General features: G+C 47.0%; 1 protein-coding gene across 1 annotated transcript in view; it reads right to left on the bottom strand.

Annotated features, from left to right (window-relative positions):
• Positions 1–1,420: 1,420 nt before the first annotated feature.
• Positions 1,421–22,724, bottom strand: part of RAB22A (RAB22A, member RAS oncogene family) — a 43,978-nt gene continuing 22,674 nt past the window's right edge. The window contains exons 3-7 of the mRNA XM_031687669.2: positions 15,931–16,012; positions 7,701–7,772; positions 7,503–7,609; positions 6,770–6,879; positions 1,421–2,466 (exon numbers count right to left, since the gene is read on the bottom strand). Coding sequence (XP_031543529.1) covers positions 2,369–2,466; positions 6,770–6,879; positions 7,503–7,609; positions 7,701–7,772; positions 15,931–16,012 — 469 coding nt within the window. The 3' untranslated portion in view covers positions 1,421–2,368. The remainder of the gene's footprint in view (positions 2,467–6,769; positions 6,880–7,502; positions 7,610–7,700; positions 7,773–15,930; positions 16,013–22,724) is intronic.

Raw genomic sequence — 22,724 nt, 5'->3', positions numbered from 1 at the left:
ATCTGAGACAGCAAGCTGCAGTTGCTGCTGAGCATCAGAAACGACATGAGAAACAGGACCATGTCAGCTCCCGAGACAGATGGAGGAAACCAGGGAGAAGAGGCCCTGGGGGTGGGGGGGACCCGAGAAGGGGAGCGAGAAGTCAGAAGAGAGAGCAGCTGCAGAGGGTGGAGAGACGGGCCGTGCAGGGCCACAGGCAGCAGATGTCACAAGGGGATCAGAGGTATTCGGAGGCCGCACCAATAAGATGAGGCGCGAAGCACCCTGCCTTTCCCTGTGCACCCAGATACCGTGAAATCATCCACACTGACTGACAGGTTTGATGGAAAAAACGTGAAGGTCACAGATTTGCGTCATGTTTTGGGGAAATAAGACAGAAAGGGCCACACAAGCACTGCCTCTTCGGTAATGAGTCCAGCAACCTTTGTTTTTATTTTGTTGTCATGGAGATAGAGGCCCAGCAGTGGGAACGTTAGGGACAAACCAGGGCAGTGGTCTGATGCCCTGATCCATTTGGATGTACATGAAATAAAGTTAAACCACCTTCAGGGGTAAAGAGCCCAGCCCTGGGAATCCTGTGTCCCCTCTTAAAGCTCGCTGATTTCACGCTGGGAAGGGAGTACGATGCCAGGGGAGTACAGAGTCCACATATATTTTAAACAAAGCAATGTCAGAATTTTCGCAACCTATATTCCTTCTGTATGATTTCAGTAAGAGGATAAACAATCCCAAATGCTTAAGAGACACACCAAGGAAAAGGGAGTCGTTTCTTACTTAATTTGGATTATAATTTTCCCATTAAAATCTATCCGTATCAAGTGGGGGGCACAAAGAAATAACCATTATTTTTTAAAGTTTCGACTGTTCAGTTTAAGGATAGCTCAGAAAACACAATTTAGTTCAAAATTCAAGCTGTTTCATTTCCTATTTAATCTTGTAAATTTCCTTCTCTTACAACACTCAGGTTGGAAGGGTGCCAGATTAGACCAGGAACAAATTTTCACCAACTTCACTTCAGTGCTTTATTTTTATATTATATTAAAAACCTCATTAGGCTCCCTGAGGGAAAAGAATGTTAACCACTAACAGAGGCGGGGAAGTAAGGGAAAGGGAAAGACACGCTGAATTGTTAACAAGGAAAGCTCCCTTAAAACCGCTGGTCTGAGGTCGCTGTAAAAGCTCAAAGAAACTTAGTACCAAGACCAGGTAAATGATGACCTTGATCTTTTACCCCAAGGCTAGGGAGGGCTGGTCTGGCTTGTCATAGTGGCATCTGTCTTTCCAAGGACTTCCAGCTGGGTGTGGAGGGGGTGGAAGGGAAGGCGGGACTGCAAGCCACGGGCACTTCCAAGAGCCTCCTGTGGGCAGGCTGAGAAACGGGTGGGCATGCGTGAGGCTGGGTGCAAGACTAAATGGAGTGTTGAATGAAACATAGAATTTATTAATGTATTTACATAATTTATAACCTTTAAGCAATGGTCTCATAAATACAGACTACAACTTTACATATGCTAAGCAACAGGTAATTGTTTTCCCCACCAAAATATTTCGGTTAAATAAAAATGGACAGCATTTACACCACTTCCTCTTCCCTCTTCTTCTTTTTTTAAACCATTGCTCGTCAACTTAAACATATGTGGTTCCACTTATTCCAGGCAGCTCCTCCACCATCACCATCTTGATCATGAGAGCTTATTTTTAAAAAGGTGCCAGCCGCATGCCTGGTGACACACACATGACCGTGTCAGGCGGCAAACCCAGGGCAAGCCGCGCACTTGCTGCCGTGCGTTTCCTGTGCGGGTCCGGGGCGGATGCGATCAGTGGAAAGTGCTTTAGAGACGGTGGGGGTGAAACCATCTCCTCAGCACTATAAACAACGCACTTTAGCTGCTAATAGTAACTGCCACCCCTCCGCTGATGGTGCCCACATCTTAAGTGACACAGCTCCCTCCAACAGTGGTCACGGAAAACCAAGGAAACAGTCATCTCCACAAGGGTCTTTTGTCCCTCAAGAACCACCAAAGTGCGAATCTTCCCTTTACAAATGTTACATAAAATCTGGGTTATAAAACTATGCAACAATTTAAGCCCACCGTCCATAAGATTATACACTCCTTCTGAGCAAGGTCAGAAGCCAAGGATGGAGCAGTCCCTTTGTACACCAGAGTCTTTACATGATCCAAGTCCACAGACTGAAGTATTATTGCTGCGGTCTCCAAAGAGGAAACAGAACCGGCCAATATCTGGGAATCCTTTTTGTCCGAAGAAGATCCAAGACTGGCGAGGCGACACCTGGCGACAGGGCCCCACCCTCCTGCTAACTTTCAGGACCACCTACTTCATCATCAGCCTGGAGGCCGAGGCTCGGTCAGCAGCAGCTCCGCTTCGGCTCTGAAGGCTGTCTTCGGAGTTTGAAGCCCTTCCCGCCAGACGGCGGGTTGGCGTCAGTGGATGGAATTCTTCGACCTAAATCGACAGGAGGGAAGGGAAGGAGCTTTAACTTTCCAAACCTGTTCGTTCTCAGACACAAACACTTTGCAGATTCAATCTGATGGGTTTCATTAAAATTTAAAAACTTTAAAATTTTGGAATAATTTTAGATCTACAGGGAAGTTGCAGCGGTAACGTGGAAAATGGCTATACCGCTCATGCAGTCTCCCCTGATTTTAGCATCTCACATTATTACCTTGGGAGCTGTCAAAATGAACTCAACACTGCAACATAACTCGTAACCCCACTCCAGACTTTTTCAGATGCCACTCATTTCCTATTTCTGTTCCAGGGTCCAAATAAGGGTGGCACATGGCATTTAGTAAAAAAAACTTAATTAAAAAAATGCCATCAGAACATGCCCGTCTCTCTGTCTGGTGGCAGAGGCCACCTTCCAGACGCGTGTGCACAGACATGCACAGCACACACCCCCTCGACCTGTCCCTCTTCATAAAACCCAGATGGGGGTAGATACTGTTCCTTCACAGCATTCTTTTCAACAGCTCTGAGGCTGCACTGTGTGGATGTACCACATCTAACCATTCCCCTATTGATAGATATTTAGTTTGTTTCCAACATTTTGATATTATTAACAATACAAGGAGTATCTCCGTGAACCCATGAGCTCCTGTGCGGGATAAACGAACAGGCTGTCCCCCTCTTCTACTCCTGGGTATTTATCTGACGCGTACACTGCACTCCCAGTGTCTGTCCTGCACAAATGCAAGAAGGATGTGCGATTTAAATTTTGACAGACGCTGCCAAATTGCTCTCTGAAGAGGCTGTGCCACTTTATTCTCCTACCAACAATGCATGAGAATGAACAGGTTTCACTTTACTGCTCCATGAAGCATAATGTCAATTTTGAGAGAAACCTTAAATCACCCATCCACCTACCGAGGCCATAACTCAAAGGCTGCTTCCTGTATGCTTTCCGGACACCTTCCCACTTCCTAACACCGTACAACGCCTCAGACACTAAAACCAGCCAGAAGCACGTTATCACCTATTTGTTTATGCAAGTGTCTCCCTGAGCTCTTCGACGGATGGATCCTGTTTCTTCATCTTTATGTCTCCAGTATCTACTTAGCATGTTACCTGGCACTGAGGTGTTCTGAAAATACGGAACGAACAGACACAAAGCTCTTCTGGCATTAACAAGGCCAAGCTGGAGTTCTTCAAATCCCAGGTCCTTGGTCGCCAAGCGTGGAGCCTCCAGCACGTGCAGCAGCCTGCAAACCTGGGGCTGGAGGGTGGGGGTGTACACAGCATGGTGCCTGCAGGGCTAGAAAGTGTCCCCCTAGTGTGTCCTGCAACCACTTTCCAAATGCCCAGAGATGCTGTTTTGAATAAACTGCAAATTTATTTAAAAGCTTTACAGAAGCCTCTTGTCATTCTGTATTTCTCAATAAATGGATACTAAAAAACAGCTGATATCAGAGGGCTATCTCTGAAATACTTTTAGGAGAAAGCAGAGAACACCTTCATGACCTGGGAATAGTCAAGGAGTTCTTAAACAGGATCCCCAAAGTGCTAGCCAAAAGGGAAAATAAGGATAAACTGGATTATATTAAGATTAAAAGCTCCAATTCATTAAAAGAACTGATTCCAAAGTGAAAGTCAAGCCACAGAGCAGAAGGTCTTTCCAACAGACATAGTCAGCAACAGACTCACGCCCAAAACAAGCTATCAACAGGAAGAAAAAGGCTGATAAACCCAACAGGAAAATAGGCAAAACTTCACCAAAGAGGATAGCTGGGTACTATAAAAATATAAACAAACATCCAGAAAAGTGCTCAACTTCAGGAACCGCAGTGAGTGCAGACCACTGCCCTACCCACCCGGGCCGGACCCCTGGCATCCTCAGCCACCACCGGCGTGACTGCGGCCGGCAGGGCCCCTCGGGGGCTGCTCGGCAGGAGACTGTCCTGAACACGTGCCTACCCAGTGACTCAGCAATTCTCCCGAGTATAAACACACCTAACAAAAGTGCGTTCATGCTGTGCACATACTGGACACGAAGCCGAATGTCCACAGAGGTTCTGCTCGTAACAGCTCTAAACTGGAAGCGACCACCCAAACACCTCTCGACATCATGGGTAACCACACCGTGGTCTTCTCCCTCCCGCCCTCCTCGGACACACTCCAAAGTGCTGAGAATGAATCACCTGCTGATGTGGACACACCTACCAAATACAATGGTGCGCTAAAGAAGCCAGACACAAAGGAGTAAATCCACTATGTTTTAAAAAGCAAAAAAGTATACAACCTGGCAAAACAAGAGGAGTTAGCAGTTGGGATGGTGGCTCCCTGGGATGGCAAGGCTCCTGGCCTGGGTGCTGGTTATAGGGGTGCACTCGGTCTGTGAAAATCCCTTGAGCTTTATACTTCTGATATGAGCACTTTTTTGTTTTATTTTGTTTTGGTGGAGAGGAGGTAGCCAGGTTTATTTATTTATGTTTAGAGGAGGTGCTGGGGATTGAACCCAGGACCTGTGCATGCCAAGCATGCGCTCTACCCCTGAGCTCAGCCCTCCCCCCGATGTGAGCGTTTTTCTGTGTGTGGCTTATGCTTCAACAGAGCATCAGTGATTTCACAACACCTAGTAAATAATAAACTCATTTTACATCTCTCTAAACTTTCCTAATCTTTTTGAATATGTATTTTTTATTTTTCACAGTTAAAGTGAGTATGTAAGGGCTAGTTTTTATATAAGAATTTTCATTGTTGGTATAGTTCACTATCTTCCAGTTTTTAATGCTGCTAAAGAGCACTTTAAAAAAATAGTGATAACTTTAGTACTCATGACACCACACACTTAGATATTTTACCTTGAACTGTGAAAAATTCCTGACTGGCTTCGTGTTGCCTTTCAAAAATGCATCTCGGTAACTGCTATTTACAATCTAGGAAGACAATGAATATCATGACTTTTTAACATTGAAAGGAAGGGGCTGGACTTGAGCTTGCAAACCAGCCGTCCAGCGGCCACCCTGGAGGCACATGGGCTTGGGAGGCCTGCACGTTCCTCTGAAAATATTTGAATCAGTGGCCATTCTAAACAATGTGACGTGTTACATAAAATTCAGATCTCTGGTTCTCTGAACAAACTAAAAACATCACAAAATAAAAACAAAAGCAAAAATAACCCCAGCAACTGAGCAACCAGGAGCCTACATTCCAGGGTGTCCAACTGCTGGGGCCGGGCCTGCGCTTGCCGGCCGTCAGGGTCACCCGGGCTCGCTGCAGCCCCACGTCTCAGCGCTTGCCCTGAGCCTGCTCCACTGGTGGGGCCCTGCCTGGCCCTGCAGAGTGCCAGGAGTTCACATTGGCCAAGTGCCCTTCCAGCTTCAGTCACCTCGGATCCCACCTAGACGGCGGCTCTCAATGAGCAAGGTCATGGTGCCTTGCTGGCTCTCTCCTGTTCTCCAGCCAGAAGTCTCATGTGTTCAGTTAACATGAATCCCAGGTCTCTGTACACATGCTCCATCAGATCTCAGCTCCAGTATCACCTCCTCAGAGAAGCCTTCCCTGATCACCTGCAGAAACTCTTTCACTTCACCCTGTGTTATTTTCTTCCTGCAACCGCTCATCACCTGAAAGGATCTCACTCATCTTTGTGTTCGCTGTCTACCTCCCACAACAGAATGTGCGCTCCGGGACAGCGGGGGCCGCGCTGGTCTCATTCACCGCTGCCTCCCCTGAGCCCGGCACAGCTCTCAATAAATATTTTGATGAATTTGAGTGAAATGAATAAACATAGATACAATCTGTAGAGGATCCCAAAGGTACCCAGCACCCGCTCTCCCATCTAATGCCATCATAGCAACACTTCTGGAAGGGGGGAGCCGTCTTACCTTTCATGAGCGAGTGCCTAGTATTAATTTTTGACGGTTTCCTTCCAGTGGAATTACACACGCATTTCATTTCCCTTTATTTACTTTGTTCATTTTAAATGGCTTTGGACAACTAATTGAAACACATTTAAAGAGAGAAAGACGGAGAGGTGACAGCTTCCAGGACCTCGAGGCCCTGCACATTATTTATTCAGCAGCAAGGTTCTTTCTAGAAGGGCCACAGTCAGCAGCAGCAGCTCTCCAGCAATTACAGCATGATGTGAAAACCTGCCGTCACTCTTAAATTCTCAAATCTCATTCCACCGGGAACAATATTAGAGACCAGAAACTACTCCACATATGGGGAAAATTCTACCCAGCAAGCTAATTCTGTTTTAAGCTGCTCTGCACAGAGGAAACCCATAAAGCACAGAGATACTCACTAATTTCTATAAAGAGTTCATTTATGTTTATCGCATTTTTCGCGCTGGTCTCTACAAAAATTGCATGGATGGAGTCGGCGTAGTCCTTAGCGTCTCTCTCCGTGACTTCCCTGCAAGGCAACAAATCGCAAGTCAGAAATCCTACCCATCAAGAGCTTACTGTTACCCCATCGACCCAGTAAAGAACCGGATTATGACGACAAAGGCAGTCACGAATGGCTGGCAAATGCGCCTGGACACGTGGTTCTCCCAAATGTACCGTTTCTGCTAAACAGAACAGAACTCGGGACTGTAAGCAAGGCATCTAATGAAATGATCAGAGAATGACCGAGGTGTTTCTCCCTTCAAAAGTAAAAGCCCTGGCTCTGGAAATCATGGAAATGGTCCAGAGAAATTGCCAATAAATGTGCTTTTCTGAAAACATGCTTTCCCCATTCAAGTATCCTTATGTCATGGGAGCTGAGGGGTACACTGATCTCAGATAATGACAAGTATGATGCAACCGACATTGAAATAAATTACACACCTGTCTTGATATATATAATACAACCTAATTAGCTCCAAATGTCTAAACTCTTAATTTGAGTTTGAAACTTCAGGACTCCAACCAAACAACAAAAAGGAATTTTTCAATGTCAGAGATAAAATAAAAGCAAGATTCTTATATTGGATACTGCTCTGCCAGAAAAGGAACACACAATCAGCGCTGTAATCTCCCGTCCTGGGGACTTACCTTACATCGATAAGATCACACTTATTTCCTGCAATGGCAACTACAATATTAGGCGGGCCGTGCTGTCGAAGCTCTTTTACCCAGTTCTTTAGTGTTGAAAACGTCTCCTGCAACACAAAGGAGGACAGCAACTGGAGACCGACGCCACCAGAACAGAGCTTTCAAAATAATCTAAAGAAAACGGCATGCAGGTCTTACTTCTTTTGTGATATCATAAACAATTATAGCCGCGGCCGACCCTCGATAGTACATGGGTGCTAAGGCACGAAACTGCAGGGGAGAGGGAAAAACAGACAACAAAATTGGGAAAACTGGTTAAATATGTTTTCTTAAAAGACTTTTAAGCCCATTATCCCTACACAAAAGGTAATCTTTCTCTTAAGCCAAAGAAGATGACATGATGCTTTAAAGCAAATGAACCAGTAATTACCAAAGGCAAAAACTTTCAGTGTAACACTGAAATGCCTTTCAGAAGGTAGTTTAGAATACAGTTTTATAGGAATTAAATATGGTGCTATAAACAATTGTTTCAGCTAAAAAGGCTTTTTAATTGAACTCAATGCTATAATTCCCAAATTCATTTGTTCAACAGTCCTTTAAACTTTGGCTTCCCAAACTATCAAGGAGATAAAACCGATGTGGTAAATAGTTCTCCAGAGAAGTGGCTGCATTTGGGTGTCGTAAAGACAGCCCTGCAATCTAAATGCTGATTGTGCACAGAATTGAGGACACATTTACATGCATGACTCGGATGAGCTTGTAACTCGCTTTTTTGATATCTCCATGCATGTGGCAATTCCCAAGTGCGGGTCCATATCTCATCTCATTTACATGAATCTAACTCTGTATGCCGGGCACCTTCCCACCAATTGCCCCCCACCCCGTCCACGTCCACGTACAAAAGGGAGGGAGGAGAAGGAACGCGAGAGGAGGCACCATTTGAACAGTGAGGCTGATTTAGCAGGCTGTTTCTCTCGATGAGTGCAGGGTGGAAAGTGGGAGGCTCTTCCCAGCCAAGCTTGGCTCCCTGGCACGTGCACGTGTGGAGGGAGCATCCTGCTCAGTGAATGCGACGCCCGTGTTTACAGACAGGAGTTTCACCTCTGCTTGATTGCTGTCTTACACTCGACCTTGACACTTCAACCCTACGTATGATGTGACAGATACCACTGGGCTCCCCTCCTGCTCTCTGTTCTGTGTCTTCCCCACCAAAACACAGGGAGGAGCTGCCATCAGAAGTGAGCTCAGGACAATCCACATACAGAATTACAGATTCTGCAACTTATCCAGTTAGCTTAACTTTTGGCTTTTAAACTTTCCTATTAATCTGAATTTTATGAATGAAAGTGAAATTATGACTGTGAACTCCAGGAGGGAAGAGCGCATGTCTATTCAGTACACTGTTTTATCTCTAGGCCAAGGGCCTAGCACAGTGTAGATAAGCAAGAAGTGGTGAGTAAGAACGGCTTAGGGACAGGGTGACGTCAATCTAAATGCGAGACCCAGACATCTACACATACGAAGTTTGACTCGTCTCAGTGAGGAAGATCCCTGCCTCTGGGGTGAAAGCCTGATGACTTTCAACAAAATGTTACACTTCAGAGAGGAAAAAATAATAATAAAGGTTGTGAGCAACTTTAAAAAAAACTAGATCGTTGAGGGGAGGGTACAGCTCAAGTGGTAGAGTGCATGCTTAGTATGCACAAGGTCCTGGGTTCAATCCCCAGTACCTCCTCTAAAATAAGTAATAAAACCTAATTACTTCCCCCCTGCCAAAAAAAAATACAATAATAAATAAATAAAAATTCAGAAAAACCTAGATTATTAGGTGGAAAAGACTTTGGATTGCCTTCCATGGGGTAAGAGCACCAGGAGCCCACGGATGGAGCGAAGGAAGTGATGTCAGCCTTCACTTCCGATGCATTATGCTGGCAACACCGTTTACAGGGTGACTGGTTGGTTGGCTTGTCTGTTTGGTATTCAAATTTGTAAGTTAAAATTCAAGCAAAAAAGTGCAAAGACCTTAAGTTTGATAAAAGGCCTTACATTCTGGTAAAATGACAAATGTGTATGTATACATCCATCTAATAAGCACCACCCCACTGCGACCTAAAACATTTCTGTCAACACAGAAAGTTCCTGGGGATGGGGCAAAGCTCCGTGGTACAGGGCATGCTTAGCATGTGCAAGGTCTCAGGTTCAACCCCAGTGTCACCATTAAAATAATTAAAAAAATAAATAAAATAAAGATGAAAAAAATTATTTAAAAAAAGTAAAAAAGGGGGAAGTTCCCTAATGCCTCTCTTTTCATGCCCCTCGTTTATCCTTGATAATAACTCTTGTCTTCAAGTCTATTTTATTGGTATTTATTGATATTGATATAACCACAATGGTTTTCTTTCGCTTACGGTCTGCATTTAATATCCTCTTCCTCTCTCTTATTCTCAAGCCACCTCTGGCTTTATATGTAAGGTAATCTTCATAACCAGCATGTTGTTGGATCCTGGTATTTGATGCAACCTGACAACCTCCGCCCTTTAAATGGAATGTTCAGTCCCTTCACATTTAATGGATTCTCTAATATATTTGGTGTTTACTGATATTAGGCATACCATTTTGCTATTTGTTCCATTAAAAAAACAAAAACAAAAACAAACCTTTGTTCTTCCTTTCTTTTTGCATTAACTGAATACATTTTAGTACTTGACTTTAATGTATTAATTTGTCCACTGGTTTTTTAGCTATACTTTCTTGTATTACTTTTTAAGTGTCTGCTCCTGTACATATAATATACTCTTCTCACAGTTGACTCAGAATTTAAAATGCACCACCTCACGTAAAAGACCAGAATCTTGCGAGGGGCTAGCTCTCTTTATTCCACTGTGCTGCTGTCAGATGTTTTATGTCTACATATTACACCTATATATCTATACTGTAAGCCATACAATCTAATATCACAATTTTTGCATTAAATAGCCTGTAGCCGTTGAAGTAAGAAGAAAAAAGACGGCTATTTGTATTTACCATTTCTAGTGGTTATTCCTCGCTCTGGATCTGACTGACCATCTGGTGCCATTTCCCTTCAGCCTGGACAACGTTCTGGGATTGTGGCTGCTAAATCCTCTCAATTTTTGTTCTTCTAAAAGTGTCATTTCTTTGACTTCGTATTTGAAAGAATTTTGGCAGACTTTTTTTCTCTTTTTTTGCTTTCGGCACTTTAAAGACACCCTCCCGCGCACCCGCACCCCCCCCCCCCGGCGGCCTGGAGGGCCTGGAGGCCGCAGCGCTCACTGCGCTCGCTGGTGGTCCCTGTGTGCGATGTGTCTACACGCTCAGCTCTGATTTCAAGACTCTTCTCCCTAACTTTGGCTTTCAGCAGTTTGACTATGATGGACCCAGATAAGGTTTTCTCCGTACTTATGGGTTTGCTAAACTCTTAGATTTGCGTTGATACATTCCTTCAAATTTGGGAAATTTTCAGCCATATTTCTAGAAGCATCTTTTTTCCTGTCCCGCCCCCCTTCATAACTGCTGGGTCTCCAGCTACACATGTTAGACTGTTTGACTTCGTCCCTATGCTACTAAGACTATGTTCATAGTTTTCCACGCTTCCTCTGTCCTTCTGATTGGTTAAGTTGTTTTGTCACCTATCCAGTGGATTTTCCTTTTTCAGTATTACAGTTTTGAGTTTCAGCATTTCCGTCTGATTGTTAGTTGCCATCCTGTGCGAGATTCCCCATCTGTACTTAAGTAGAGGAGACTACTTTTCCTTTAAATCTCTGAACATATTTAGACTGTCTAGTTTCGGTCATCTTCGCTGAATTCAGTGTTAAAATCCTGGCTAATCACCCTGAGGCTGGTTTTACTCGTGGTTAGGGTGGACGGACTCAGGTCTGTCTTTAGTCCTAGGACGTGGTCTCTCCTCCTAAGACACAGGCCTTCTGAAGTTTCAAGGGAAGCCCAAGGTGAGTGCCAACCCCTCCCCATGGCAGGACTGAACTCCACAGCCTCCCCGGCCGGTGAGGGTCTCCGCTTGGCCTTGTACCGCCTCCAGCGGTGCTTTCTGCTGGGCTCCTTAGCACCTCTCCTGTGCAGCCATAATTTGGGGAGTTGAGAAAAGCCTTGAAGAGAATTTATAGGCAGATTTTGGGGGCTTCCTTCCTTGTCGGATCCATCTTCTCTGGGATTTGCCTCCTCTTTTTCCGGCTGCTCTCGCAACCTTAAACTCTGTCCTCAGGTTCCACAAGCTGGAAAGTCCCAGCTACCCTGCACTGCGAGGACGAGGGAGAGGCCTCTGGGGAAAAGCCACAAAATGCGAGCCTCACCCAGTGCTCTTGTCTTTTCCGTCTCTGACTGCATCTGGTTTCCTGGCAGTGCCTTCAGACAGTTGCCTTTTAATGTTTTGCCCAGAGTTCATATATAACTGTTAGCCTGTTACAAGCCATTCCACCATTACGAATCTCTTTCCATGTCCTTTTGGTGTAAAGAAAGAAGGTGGCAGCTTAAAAAGACACTCAGACGGTGTCAGCACATTTCTGTTCCCACTCTGGCTCTAGATCAGGGGTTGGCAAACTTTTTCTGGAAGGGACAAGACAGTAAATATTTTACGCTTTGTGGATTATATATCTCTGTCGCAACTACTCAGCTCTACCATGAAGGAGTAAACGTAGCCATAGACAATATGTAAACAAATAAGCATGGCTGTGTTCCAATAAAACTTTATTTATGAAAACAGGCAGCAAGCTGGGTTTGCCTTGCAGGCCACAGTGTTGACTCAGGCTCTAGACATTAAGCTACCTCTTCCTGATTTCAAATGTGAGAACCACTCCTTACATGGCCACTATGACAATGAACAAGTCCATGTCTTCCTGGTGCTCTGACCTCTAGAAACAGCCATCAGGAAAAACCACATTAAGATTCAGGGACATAAATCTTCAAGGACTGGATGCAGTGTCTAATAGACTTTGGTTAAGAAGCTTGCTCTTACATGATCACAGACAGCTGGCACGTATCTGAGATGCTGCTGCTACACTCCTTGTGCATTAATGACGCGGACCCGAGGTGCTTGTCTGTGCACGAGGCTGGGTCTGTCTCCATGCCACCACAGGGGTCCCTGTTAGTGAAGGATGACTGGTGGGCAAAGGTCACTTATAATGAATTCATTTAGGATAGCCAACAGGGATGAAGAGGTCTGACAAAGGCTCTATCTAAACAAAAAAATTATGAAAACAAGTTTCATTTTATCTGATGTTAGGAAAAAATTTAGGTTTACTATTGCAACAAGGAGCTAGCTTCCTGAGTGAACACAGAATCAAAGGTGATTGATCACTTGACCGTGATTCTTCTGATAAAACCATATGCTAGCACAATGTGGTATCTATCTTTCATTTCACGTTTGCCTCTCCTAGTCCTATCACAAAAAGGGAACTTCTACAAAATATTTGAGGACTCCATCGGTTTTCCCTAGGCCTCACAATCTTTTGATACACAAATCATTATCTTCTGAAGCACGTGTATCATCATCCTGATCAGTAGCTTTCCCTTCGTTTAATTTAACAGGATCCCTACCATCAGTGGCCTTGTGTGACATCTGTGAAGCTCTCCTAAGTTATTTTCATTGGCTTAACGAAATCGCTTTACAATCAATGTGACTGGACCATAGGAAAGACAACCCACATGTGAAAACTACACACAGCAACAAATGCCAGGGTCAAATGGGGATAAGGTCTGAACAGCCAGTTCATCATAAGGGTTGTCATTTTGTGTTGACTTTTGGTGCCGTAATACACCTTATTACTATAGAGAATTGAATAATGAATATGCAAATAGCAGAAATGTTTAACTTGAGGCATGCAATACTCACATGGTAAAAGCAGGCGGAGGATCTGGCCCTCCTTACCTATGCCAAAGTAGGGCTGGCCATCAACTGACATATATCCGCTGGCAATAATATTGTGCACCAGGGGCTAGGAGCACAGACATGAAGACACTCCCTGCCCCCAAGGAGCTCACAGTCTAACAAGATAAACAAACAAGGGGACAGATGACAAGCCCGTGGGTGAGGAAAGCACAAGGCTGTTCAGGACACACAAAATATGCTAATTGGTCCAACCAGTATCTGAGCAGCAGCTCTGGGCCAGGCCCTGTGCTGGTCCTGGCTCCTACAGTGGACTGTCCCTGGGGAGAGCATCAGGAGGAGTATTCCCAACTACGACTTGGAAGGAGGGTCCCGAGGAGACTGAATAAGGGGCAGTGGAATCAAAGGAGTTCAGGCTCAGGTCTGAGCAAGGTGGGCGTATGGCCCATGGTGACTTGTCTGAGAAAAGCGGGGCTGGTGAGGAAAGCCCCCGAGGAGACATTTGCCCATGCGTTTTCTAGGCTGACGGTGGGAGGGAGGGCACTCCAAGCAAAGGGGACAACAGGACGTGGTGTGAGGGTAGGGCTTGCACGGCGCATTGGAGAACTCTAAGCAGTTTGGTCCTAGAGGATAAACTGGTGGGAGGAGGAGGGATGGAGAGCCTGGCCGAAGTTGGCACAGCCAGGGCCCATCTTAAAGGCCTTACCCAGGACAAACCGGCAGGACAAGCTCACAGATGTGCCTGCCATGACCCTCACAGCATTTCAAACAGTTTGTGAGTAGCTGTCAGATGTTTAGCTCTCCTTAAACACTGATCTGGCAACCTTGGACGTGAACTTTTGTCTGGCAGCAACCAGCTGGAGCGAGGGCTCGCCGCTGGCGCCCTCTCCTGACTGTCCACCACGCGGGGTTCTGCCGGGCAGTTCTCGGGAGCCTGGCCAGCCTCGTGTGCATTCCCTGGGCGAGCCCCTGGAGGGTTAAGGGATGAGCTTCAAGTTGGGGTGAGGCAGATCTGCGTCTCCGAGCAACTGTTCCTGGTGCAGAACCAATTAGGAGCGGGGAAAGAAACAACAGGCAGGCAAACCAGCTAAGTACAAACCTTCACAGTATCCTGCTATTACTGTAGCAGGTAAGGGAGAGGCATAAGCCTCTGTTATTCTTCTTTTATGTTCCAGAAAGAAGAGATGTTATACATCACGTGTCTACCGGGAGGGACAGACTCTCATTCAAGCATAATGGAATCTATATCAGAGTATGATTCTTTATGATGAGGGTTTTACTGTATCATCAAATATATGGGAGGGGTAACGGACACGTGGGATTCAGTGAAAGGGCACAGATATTACTAGTGTGAAGAGCCACGAGTTCGTGGCTAACAGGACAGATGCCAGGGCTGGGTCTGCAGATAAATTCCGGAAGACTCTGGGAAGCAGCCCTCCTGAGGGATGGAGGAGTGATGGGCAGCAAAGGCCCAGCCCCACTGGAGCACGTCCAACGACGCAGGGGCAGTGGGGAGCTAAGCGGACGCACGGCAGGTGAGGAACTGGACACAGGGCATGACCTCAGGCATTTAAAAAAAAACAGAAGAAACCAAACAGAGCAAACGTAAGACATTAAGTCTGTACAGATACACGCTGTCCATCTAGGACAACGGTAATGGCTCGTTTTGTTTTCTTCCCTTTGTCGATGATTCTTGTCAGACTTTACACCGTACGCAGCAGCTACACTGTCTTAGATAAGACCGTGATGACAGACGGTCTCTCCTGATCACTCCTGCTATACTTCTAAGAGCTTAAGATAGTGCCATGCATCCATCAGATGTTCTGTTCTGATAGCACTGCTTGAAAACGAAATTAAACAGTAGCTGAATAATGGGGTAGATGCCAGACACACCTCGACAGGGAAGTCAGACTGAGGACCCAGAGGGATAATGAGGCAGCAGGCAAGTGTCTGGTTCCTTTCCCGCCTTCCCAGCCCGTCCGACTTGGGTGGGCGTCCCCAAACCCCAATCTGCACGGTGCTGCAGTGGCCCGGGTCCCACTTCTGGTCCAGGCCCTTCCTCAGGCAGATAGCCGTCACGGACAACTTTATCATCAGGCACTTATTAGGTATCCATTGCACGGTACTGTGTTCGCTCATTCGTTTTACTTAAATCTCAAACTTTATATGCTGTAAAGCTCCCTCTTTAGCTTTTAAACAGCAGCTATAAATGAGATGTGCTTAACTCTTCCTTTTTAACCACTAATGCTTTTCTATCTTTGCTTGAGGGTGGAGCCCTGAAGTACAAACACAATGCTCTGAGCAGGGTTTTATCAGGCCTATTGGTCAGCATTTACTTGAAGACACTGGAAAGGATAAAGATGCCCTCAGCGCCCATTTCCACTTTCCTCATCAGCGGATTTTGTGGCTCTGACGGAAAAGGTAAGGGCTGGCCGACGCAAACGGCAATCAACGTGCCTCCGGCACAGAGAAGAGCCGCGAGCGATGCAGGGTGACAGGAGTGTCGGCAGCTTCACTGGAGCTGCAATGTGAGCCTCAGAAAAACACACAGCAAATGAAAGAGTGACTTACTCGTTCTTGTCCAGCTGTATCCCAGATTAGGAATTTATGTAGCTCGTTTTGGTACTGGACAGTCTTGGTCATAAAAGATGCCCTATAAAGAGAGACCTAAATGATCAGAATACAGTTATTTAAAGCACGTCACCAGCCCCCATCGGAATCACCAGTTAGACTTTACGCTCCAACCCCCACTCCACACTCTATCCTACTTGTGGTCCTCCCTGGAGTATTTAGGAGATGCTCAGATGCTGGCTGCATGTTCTGTGTCAAAATTCAGTATTGGGCACATCTGTCCAGCACCAAGAAGGAAGGGTTCTTTGGCTTGTGACTGCCTATGTGCCATAGCAAGGGACCAAGAGATGATCTGACCCAGACATCAGCCTCCTTTGTAATATACAGAAGCTGTTATTTAAAAAGATGGCACCATGGGAAAACTTTCTAAAAAAACCTGTGTGTTCAGGAAATGAGTGCGCTAGTAACAAGGGTTTGTCCTCACGCCATTCCCAAGCCACACAACCACAAAAAGAGCTAGCATAATACCAGACTTCTGCCAAACAAGAAGCAGGAGACAGCTGGAGAAGCGACACCCCCCACCCCGGCTCACCACCTCTGTATTCCAGGAACAGAGCAGCCCCTCAGCTGAGCTGCCCCCATCAGTCCTCAGGGCCTGTCCCGCCCTCAACGGGGGCAGGAACAATGACACGCAGGGCTTACTGCTCACTCTGAGGGACCACTCTACTCGGGGGCCTTTGAAGGCAGGGGTTCCTATTATTTTTTAGGGGGTGGGGGTTTGGAGACTCTCTGAGGAGCCAAGTTGACCCGGAATATGTGCCTGGACATTCTAGGGGCTCCTGGGCTATCTTCTATTCCTCATCCTACCCACAAAGCGCTCTCCCGGAAGTCCTTTGTCTCTCAGTCTCCTCAACATGTTCCAGTCTGGCTCAAGAACCCGGAGATGATTATGTCTTCTTTTCCACTGAGTAAGTCTCCTGGGGCCAAGGGTTAAGTTGTACTCTTGGAATCAGACCCTAATCATCCTAATCATGACAACGAACTCAATGGCTAGACATTTTCAAATATGCTGGATCTGAAATATTTTCGAGAGTCAAGTGACAGATACATAATTTTCAAGAAAGTGCAAGTAGAAAATGACTTTCTGAAGTACTACTGAGCTTAGAAAAGTATCAGAATTCTCAGTTTTAAAAGCAAACTCTGATACAATAAATTCCTATTAATATTTATATAAATTTGTGGGTGACTGTGATAAGGAAGGGGAAGTGAAGGAGGAAGCAAGATCGCAGGTATCAGATAGCAACTACTTACTGGATATTTATTTACTGGAAACTTACCCCTTGGTATCCTTAGCAAAGTGCTTTATGCACAGAAGGTGCTCCATAAATGGTTACCGCATCAAGAACTTTTGGCGACTCATTATGATTAAATCAGGATGAGCAACACGATTTCTCACTTAGGAAAGACTGAAGCATCGCAGAAAGTCTTGTTTATTATGGAGATTAAATGATACGATGTACGTGAAAGTGCTCTGCAAACTGTAAAGCACTAACCCTATGCAAGGTATTATGAGTATTTTTTTTAAAGTAGCTTCAGGAAATGTTTTAATGTGGACTTTGCAATTAGTCCTAAAAGCTTGCAACACAAAGCTCCGTCAAGTACGGCTGTGGTGTTAGATTTAGAAGTGACAAAGGGCATCTGACAGAGACCCATTAACTGAGCCAACGCGCCCAACACGCCTGTTTTGGCTGCTCAAAGAGCAAGAGAAGAAATGTGCTTCAAGTAGACAGAAAGCTGGCAAAGCTACAGGCAACAATGAAAAGGGAACGCTTCACTACTGGACCAGAATTGGCTGAAGTTCAGTCTACCTGCTAACCGTTTCGCCTTTGATGAAAGCACAGATTCATTACTCAAGAGAAAAGACAAAATGGCAGCTGTAAAGCAATGAAAGTATCTTAAAGGATTAAACCCAACTCCTCGTCTCTGACCCTAGAGCATCCTGCCACCTCCCCTCCAAGGTCACTCGCAACTCAACTCCTTGCTGCCGACGCTGAGGTCCTGTTGTGTCCAAAGCTCTCCACGTGGGTCTCCTGGCACCAGGGTCTGTTGGCCGCTTGTCCTTTTATCCTCAGCGCCACTTGCCCACACTACCAGTTCCTTAGGAATCTCATCTGTCCTGTCTCAACCACCCACAAAAAACTCTACCGCCTTCTTCTGCACACAGGCGGGGTGGCCACTTTGCTGGAGGAACTTCACAGAGCTACGTGGACCAGTGTGAAGACTATCCTGCTTCAGCTGGACCTGCCTCAGACCTCGTATTCCACACAGCAATTAGTCCACACTCTTAACGACTTTTTTCCAGCTCCCTGCTACCTCCTGCTATCCCACTTTTCCGGGCAACAGCTCTTTTCAGCCTTCTCACAGAAAACAGAGGTTACAAGCCCTAAGTCCCCCCAAATATCCCCCAGTCACCCCTCCCCGCTTGAGAATAAGCCAATTTCTACTCATACCAACTGTGATTTCCACTTTTTTGACGCTGCTGAGTCAGAGATGTCTTTTCTCTGATTCACCCATTGCCACTGCCCTGCTCATGATCCCAGCACACCCTTCCTGGGCCACTGCAGCCACCAAATTGGGCTCTTCCTCCCAGAGTCAAATCCTTCCAACTGTTCCTGTTTCTACCTCCATGCCGACTGTCCCATCTCCTTGAATATTCTTCCCTTGGCTAAATGCTCCTCATTCTTTAGGTCTTAGCTCAACTGCCAACCATCACGGAAACCCAAGCTGGGCAGCCCTGCACCCCAACTTCACTCTGCAACACACACACACACACATTTTGACTTTAGGGCCCCCGCTGCGAGGTCTGTACCATGTCTGAATGGCTTATTTATTTTAATATTCACCTGTTCTATGCCTGACTCACCCATGAGAAACGCACGGTCCCTGAAGGCAGGGGCCTCGCTGCCCCCCTCCTCATCTCCCTGCCTGCTATCCTGCAGTTCTGACAAGACGTTCCCACGCTGCCACGAGCTACTCTGTGTCCTTTCCCTGGCCCCAGGGCGCCCCGGCCGAGCACTCCTGCAGGGCAAGGTGAGAAGTGCTCTGAAGCGCAGAGCTGAGGTTCCTGGGGCTCCAGCTCTTTATTGGCAGCCAGGGTGTGAGGGGTGCGGTTCAGCCTGTAGGGCCGACGATGTCCGATGTCTGGGGAGTCCCTGTTCCCAGCTCCTGCACAGCCACCAGCTCTAACCCAACGCAAGCCAACATGACAGGCAAAGTCTGGAGTGGCAGTGAAGAGCTCCAGGTCCCTCCATTGCCCAGACCTCTGTGCCCCTGCCAGGGCAGGGCTCTCTGCCACTGGCTTCCCGACCTCCGGGCCCCAGCTCAGGCGGCCACAGCGAGACGTGCACACACCTCCCTCACCTCTCCTCTCTGAGCCCCGTGATGCCTCCTTACTGCGACAGGCATCTCTGCTGATTTTTTTTTAATGGAAGTAGTACTGGGGATAGAATCCAAGACATCATGTGTGCTAAGCATGCGTGCTACCCCTGAGCTGCAACCGCCACCCTCACCCCCTAGCACTGAGAACCTGAGGCCTTGGGCCATCACATCTGTGAGAACCATCCTCCCTCAGCCCTCTTCAGCTGCTGGATTCGGTCAGCGTACACAGCGGTGATACCTGGACTCAGGGATAACACGGGAGGGGGTGTTGCCCTCGTCTCTCCCGGGCAGCTCCTACGGCGCCCTGGCCCTGGCCAGCCCTGTGCAGAGGCCACCTCCATCACTCACCGGGATGAATCCCGTCCCATAGTTGCAGGTTTCGATCTGTGGAGGACAGCACTCTCCTAAACTGGACCGACCTCAACACGAGTGTATAATCTCGACACTTCATCACCATCTCACTCGGAACGTGGTGAAGACAGGGCTTACTTCCACTCCATCCCCACAACAGTTCTCCGTCAGAGCGCTGTGCCTGCCTTCCACAGGATGGAAACTGGCCTGCGACCACTCTTCGTCCTTTGTTGCTTCCATCTGACTTGACAGAACTGTCTGATTCTTCATTTTGTATTTAATCTACACTTGAACCACAACCTCTGAAATAAACTCATAAATTAGACCCTATTCTTTGGGCAGGAAGACTACAATTTTCCATCCTGCTGTCACTTCAACTCCAGGATCACTCCTTTAATGTTCACGTTAAATGATGCGGAGGGTATGGTAACTTCAACATCTTGCTTTCTGAAAAACAGGCGATGGCTTCCTGCCATCCAAATGATACATTTTTATTTTCCAGCCTGCCATTTACTTGTCTGATAACCTTATTTTTCACCCCTAAACCATCTCTCTTCACTGCCTAGGCAGCTCCTATTACCTCTTTAATCTGAAATCCCTACTAGCATTACTTCCTAAAGCTAGAATGCCTTTCATATACTTCTCCATTTTTCATGACACTCTAAAAATACGACTTTCCTGCATACCAAGTAGTCATGATCTTTGGTCAGAGTATGGGTTCCCAATGAGAGTCCTGGCTACAAGGGGTTTTAAAATTCTTGTTCCTTCAACTGCAGTAGACTTGTTTAGTGCTCCTAGAGCATCGGTGTGCCCGGCCATCACACTCCACGACCTCCAGGCCCTTTTCCTGGAGTGACACGTGGGACAGTCATCCCCATCATAGTATGTGGTTCCTTTTGAGGAAGTCTCTGAGGGTCCATAAATCCAGTTACTCATGTGGCTTCCACAGTCACACATATCTTTAAACTCTCTCAGACTAACAAGATGTAAGGGTTAAGGTGCCATGAATGGGCCACTCTGCACAGGGTCTCCTTCTAAGCAGCTCCTGCCCGCTTCGCGGAGAAGGGTGCACACTAGATGGTTTGCTCCACAGGTTCATGGTCCCTCTAAGCAAATCCTTTAGTGCTTTCTACATCTTTGTCATTCTAAAAACTTCTCCGAAAATATTTAAAGTTGAGGAGAACATTACTTTAAACTTAAAGATAATTAAATTTAATAAGAGTTTAGCCTTTCCTAAGTTTGTCAAGAATAACTTACATAATGGAAAAGCCTTTCCCATCATTTACAGTAAAAGCAACCTTCACACGACAGGGCTGGCCGCCCGACAACGCTCCTTATCAGCAGGTGCTCCCGCTTTACACCTGTGACCCACAGTCCTCACTGTGGGCCTCTGGGTTGGGTTCGATTCTTCATCACCACTTGGACCACAAGACATGGAGGGAACAGAGGAGTGGGTGGTACAGAAAGGATCCACACCAGTGGCCGGGCCCCAGAGCCTGTCCCTGAAATGCAGCACCCCAGGCCATCTGGTCCTAGGCGGCACACTCCCACAAATGCCTCCTGCTGTAGAGACAAGACGAGTGCAACCCCACCCCTGCCCCCCAGGAGGCTCACAGTGGGAGGACCGGTCAGGTGAACAGATGGTTACAGGGCAGACACTCAATGAGATACGAGGAGGAGCAGAGAGCTGCGGGAGCAGAGGTAAAGCCAAATCGAAGCGTCCAGGAGGGTGGCGGCGCCAGGTGCCGGGGGGCTGGGTGATGCCTGGTCCTCCCTCCCAGCAGGATGTCCACACCCCAAGCCTAGAACCTGTGAATATGTCACCTTCCACAGCAGATGGGACCTCACGGATGCAATCAGGTTAGGACTCCTGGGACGGGGTAAGGATTCTGAACTACCCAGGCGGGCCCTGGGTAATCACAAGGGTCCTTATAAGAAGACCAAGGGAAGTCAAAGCCAGAGAAGGTGGCATAAGATAGAAGTGGAGACCAGAATGATGTGTCCTGAAGATGAAAGAAAGGCATCTTCCAGGGTGCTGCTCCCTTCCTTCCTCTGTGGTGTGAGGAGCCCTCCTGCCGGGGAGCTTGCTCTCCAGAGGGTGCTGGGCCCAAAGTGGCCAAGGTCAAGTGCTTCCACCCCACTGGCTTGGTTTCAGGGCCGTCACATGGGGAGGAAGAGCCTTCCCCATCCCTCTGGACTTACTATTTTGCACTCTTAACACCTGCCAACAGAGACCGTCTACACTGGGGGGAAAAAGTACCCGGGAGAGCGGTAATGCCAGGTGCCAGGTGTGGGAGGATAGATGAAAGAAAGCCCCGAGAAGATGAAAAAGGCAAGGAAGCCTATTCCTTGCTCAGAGCCCCTGGGGAGAACCAGCCCGGCCAATACCTTGACTTTAGACCAGTGACACTGATTCCAGACTTTGGACTTCCAGAACCATATAACAATAAATTTGTGCTCTTGCAAGTGACTAAGTTTGCTGTAATCTGTTGCAGCAACAACAGAAAACTAGTACCCTAGGGAGGACTTAATGAGAAGCAGTGAACTTTGAGCTGAACCCAGAAGTTTAAGGAGGGAATCTGCCCAGCAGATGCTCAGCAACAGGACTTGAGGTAGGAGCGGGTCACAGGCCACAAAGAGAAACAGCAGCAATAAAAACACAGAACTGTGAATGGGGAACACGCAAGGAGAATCTCTGGTCTGCAGAGTGAGACAGGGCGCGGTGGGGCGGGGCCGGAGCGCAGGCAGGTAACCACAGAGGAGGCTCCAGGCAGGCCGGACAGCCGGTGGGGAAGGAGGTCAGTGTGAGGCTGCGTCTTCACACTTACGAGCGTGTGCTCGGGGCGGGCCCCGTTTCCTGTAAGTCAGCATCTCCTGGGAGGCCGAGCCTCACTGTCACCAGTTCTGCCTTATCTCTCTCTCATTTCTGTTACTACTGAATACTGTAAAAATTCACTCTTCTATATTTTTTAACTTCAACTTTTCTAAGCAATAATATTGGTTAA

This window comes from Vicugna pacos, chromosome 19, assembly GCF_048564905.1.
Source record: "Vicugna pacos chromosome 19, VicPac4, whole genome shotgun sequence".
Taxonomy (NCBI): domain Eukaryota; kingdom Metazoa; phylum Chordata; class Mammalia; order Artiodactyla; family Camelidae; genus Vicugna; species Vicugna pacos.
This window is presented reverse-complemented; position numbering and strand designations above follow the sequence as displayed.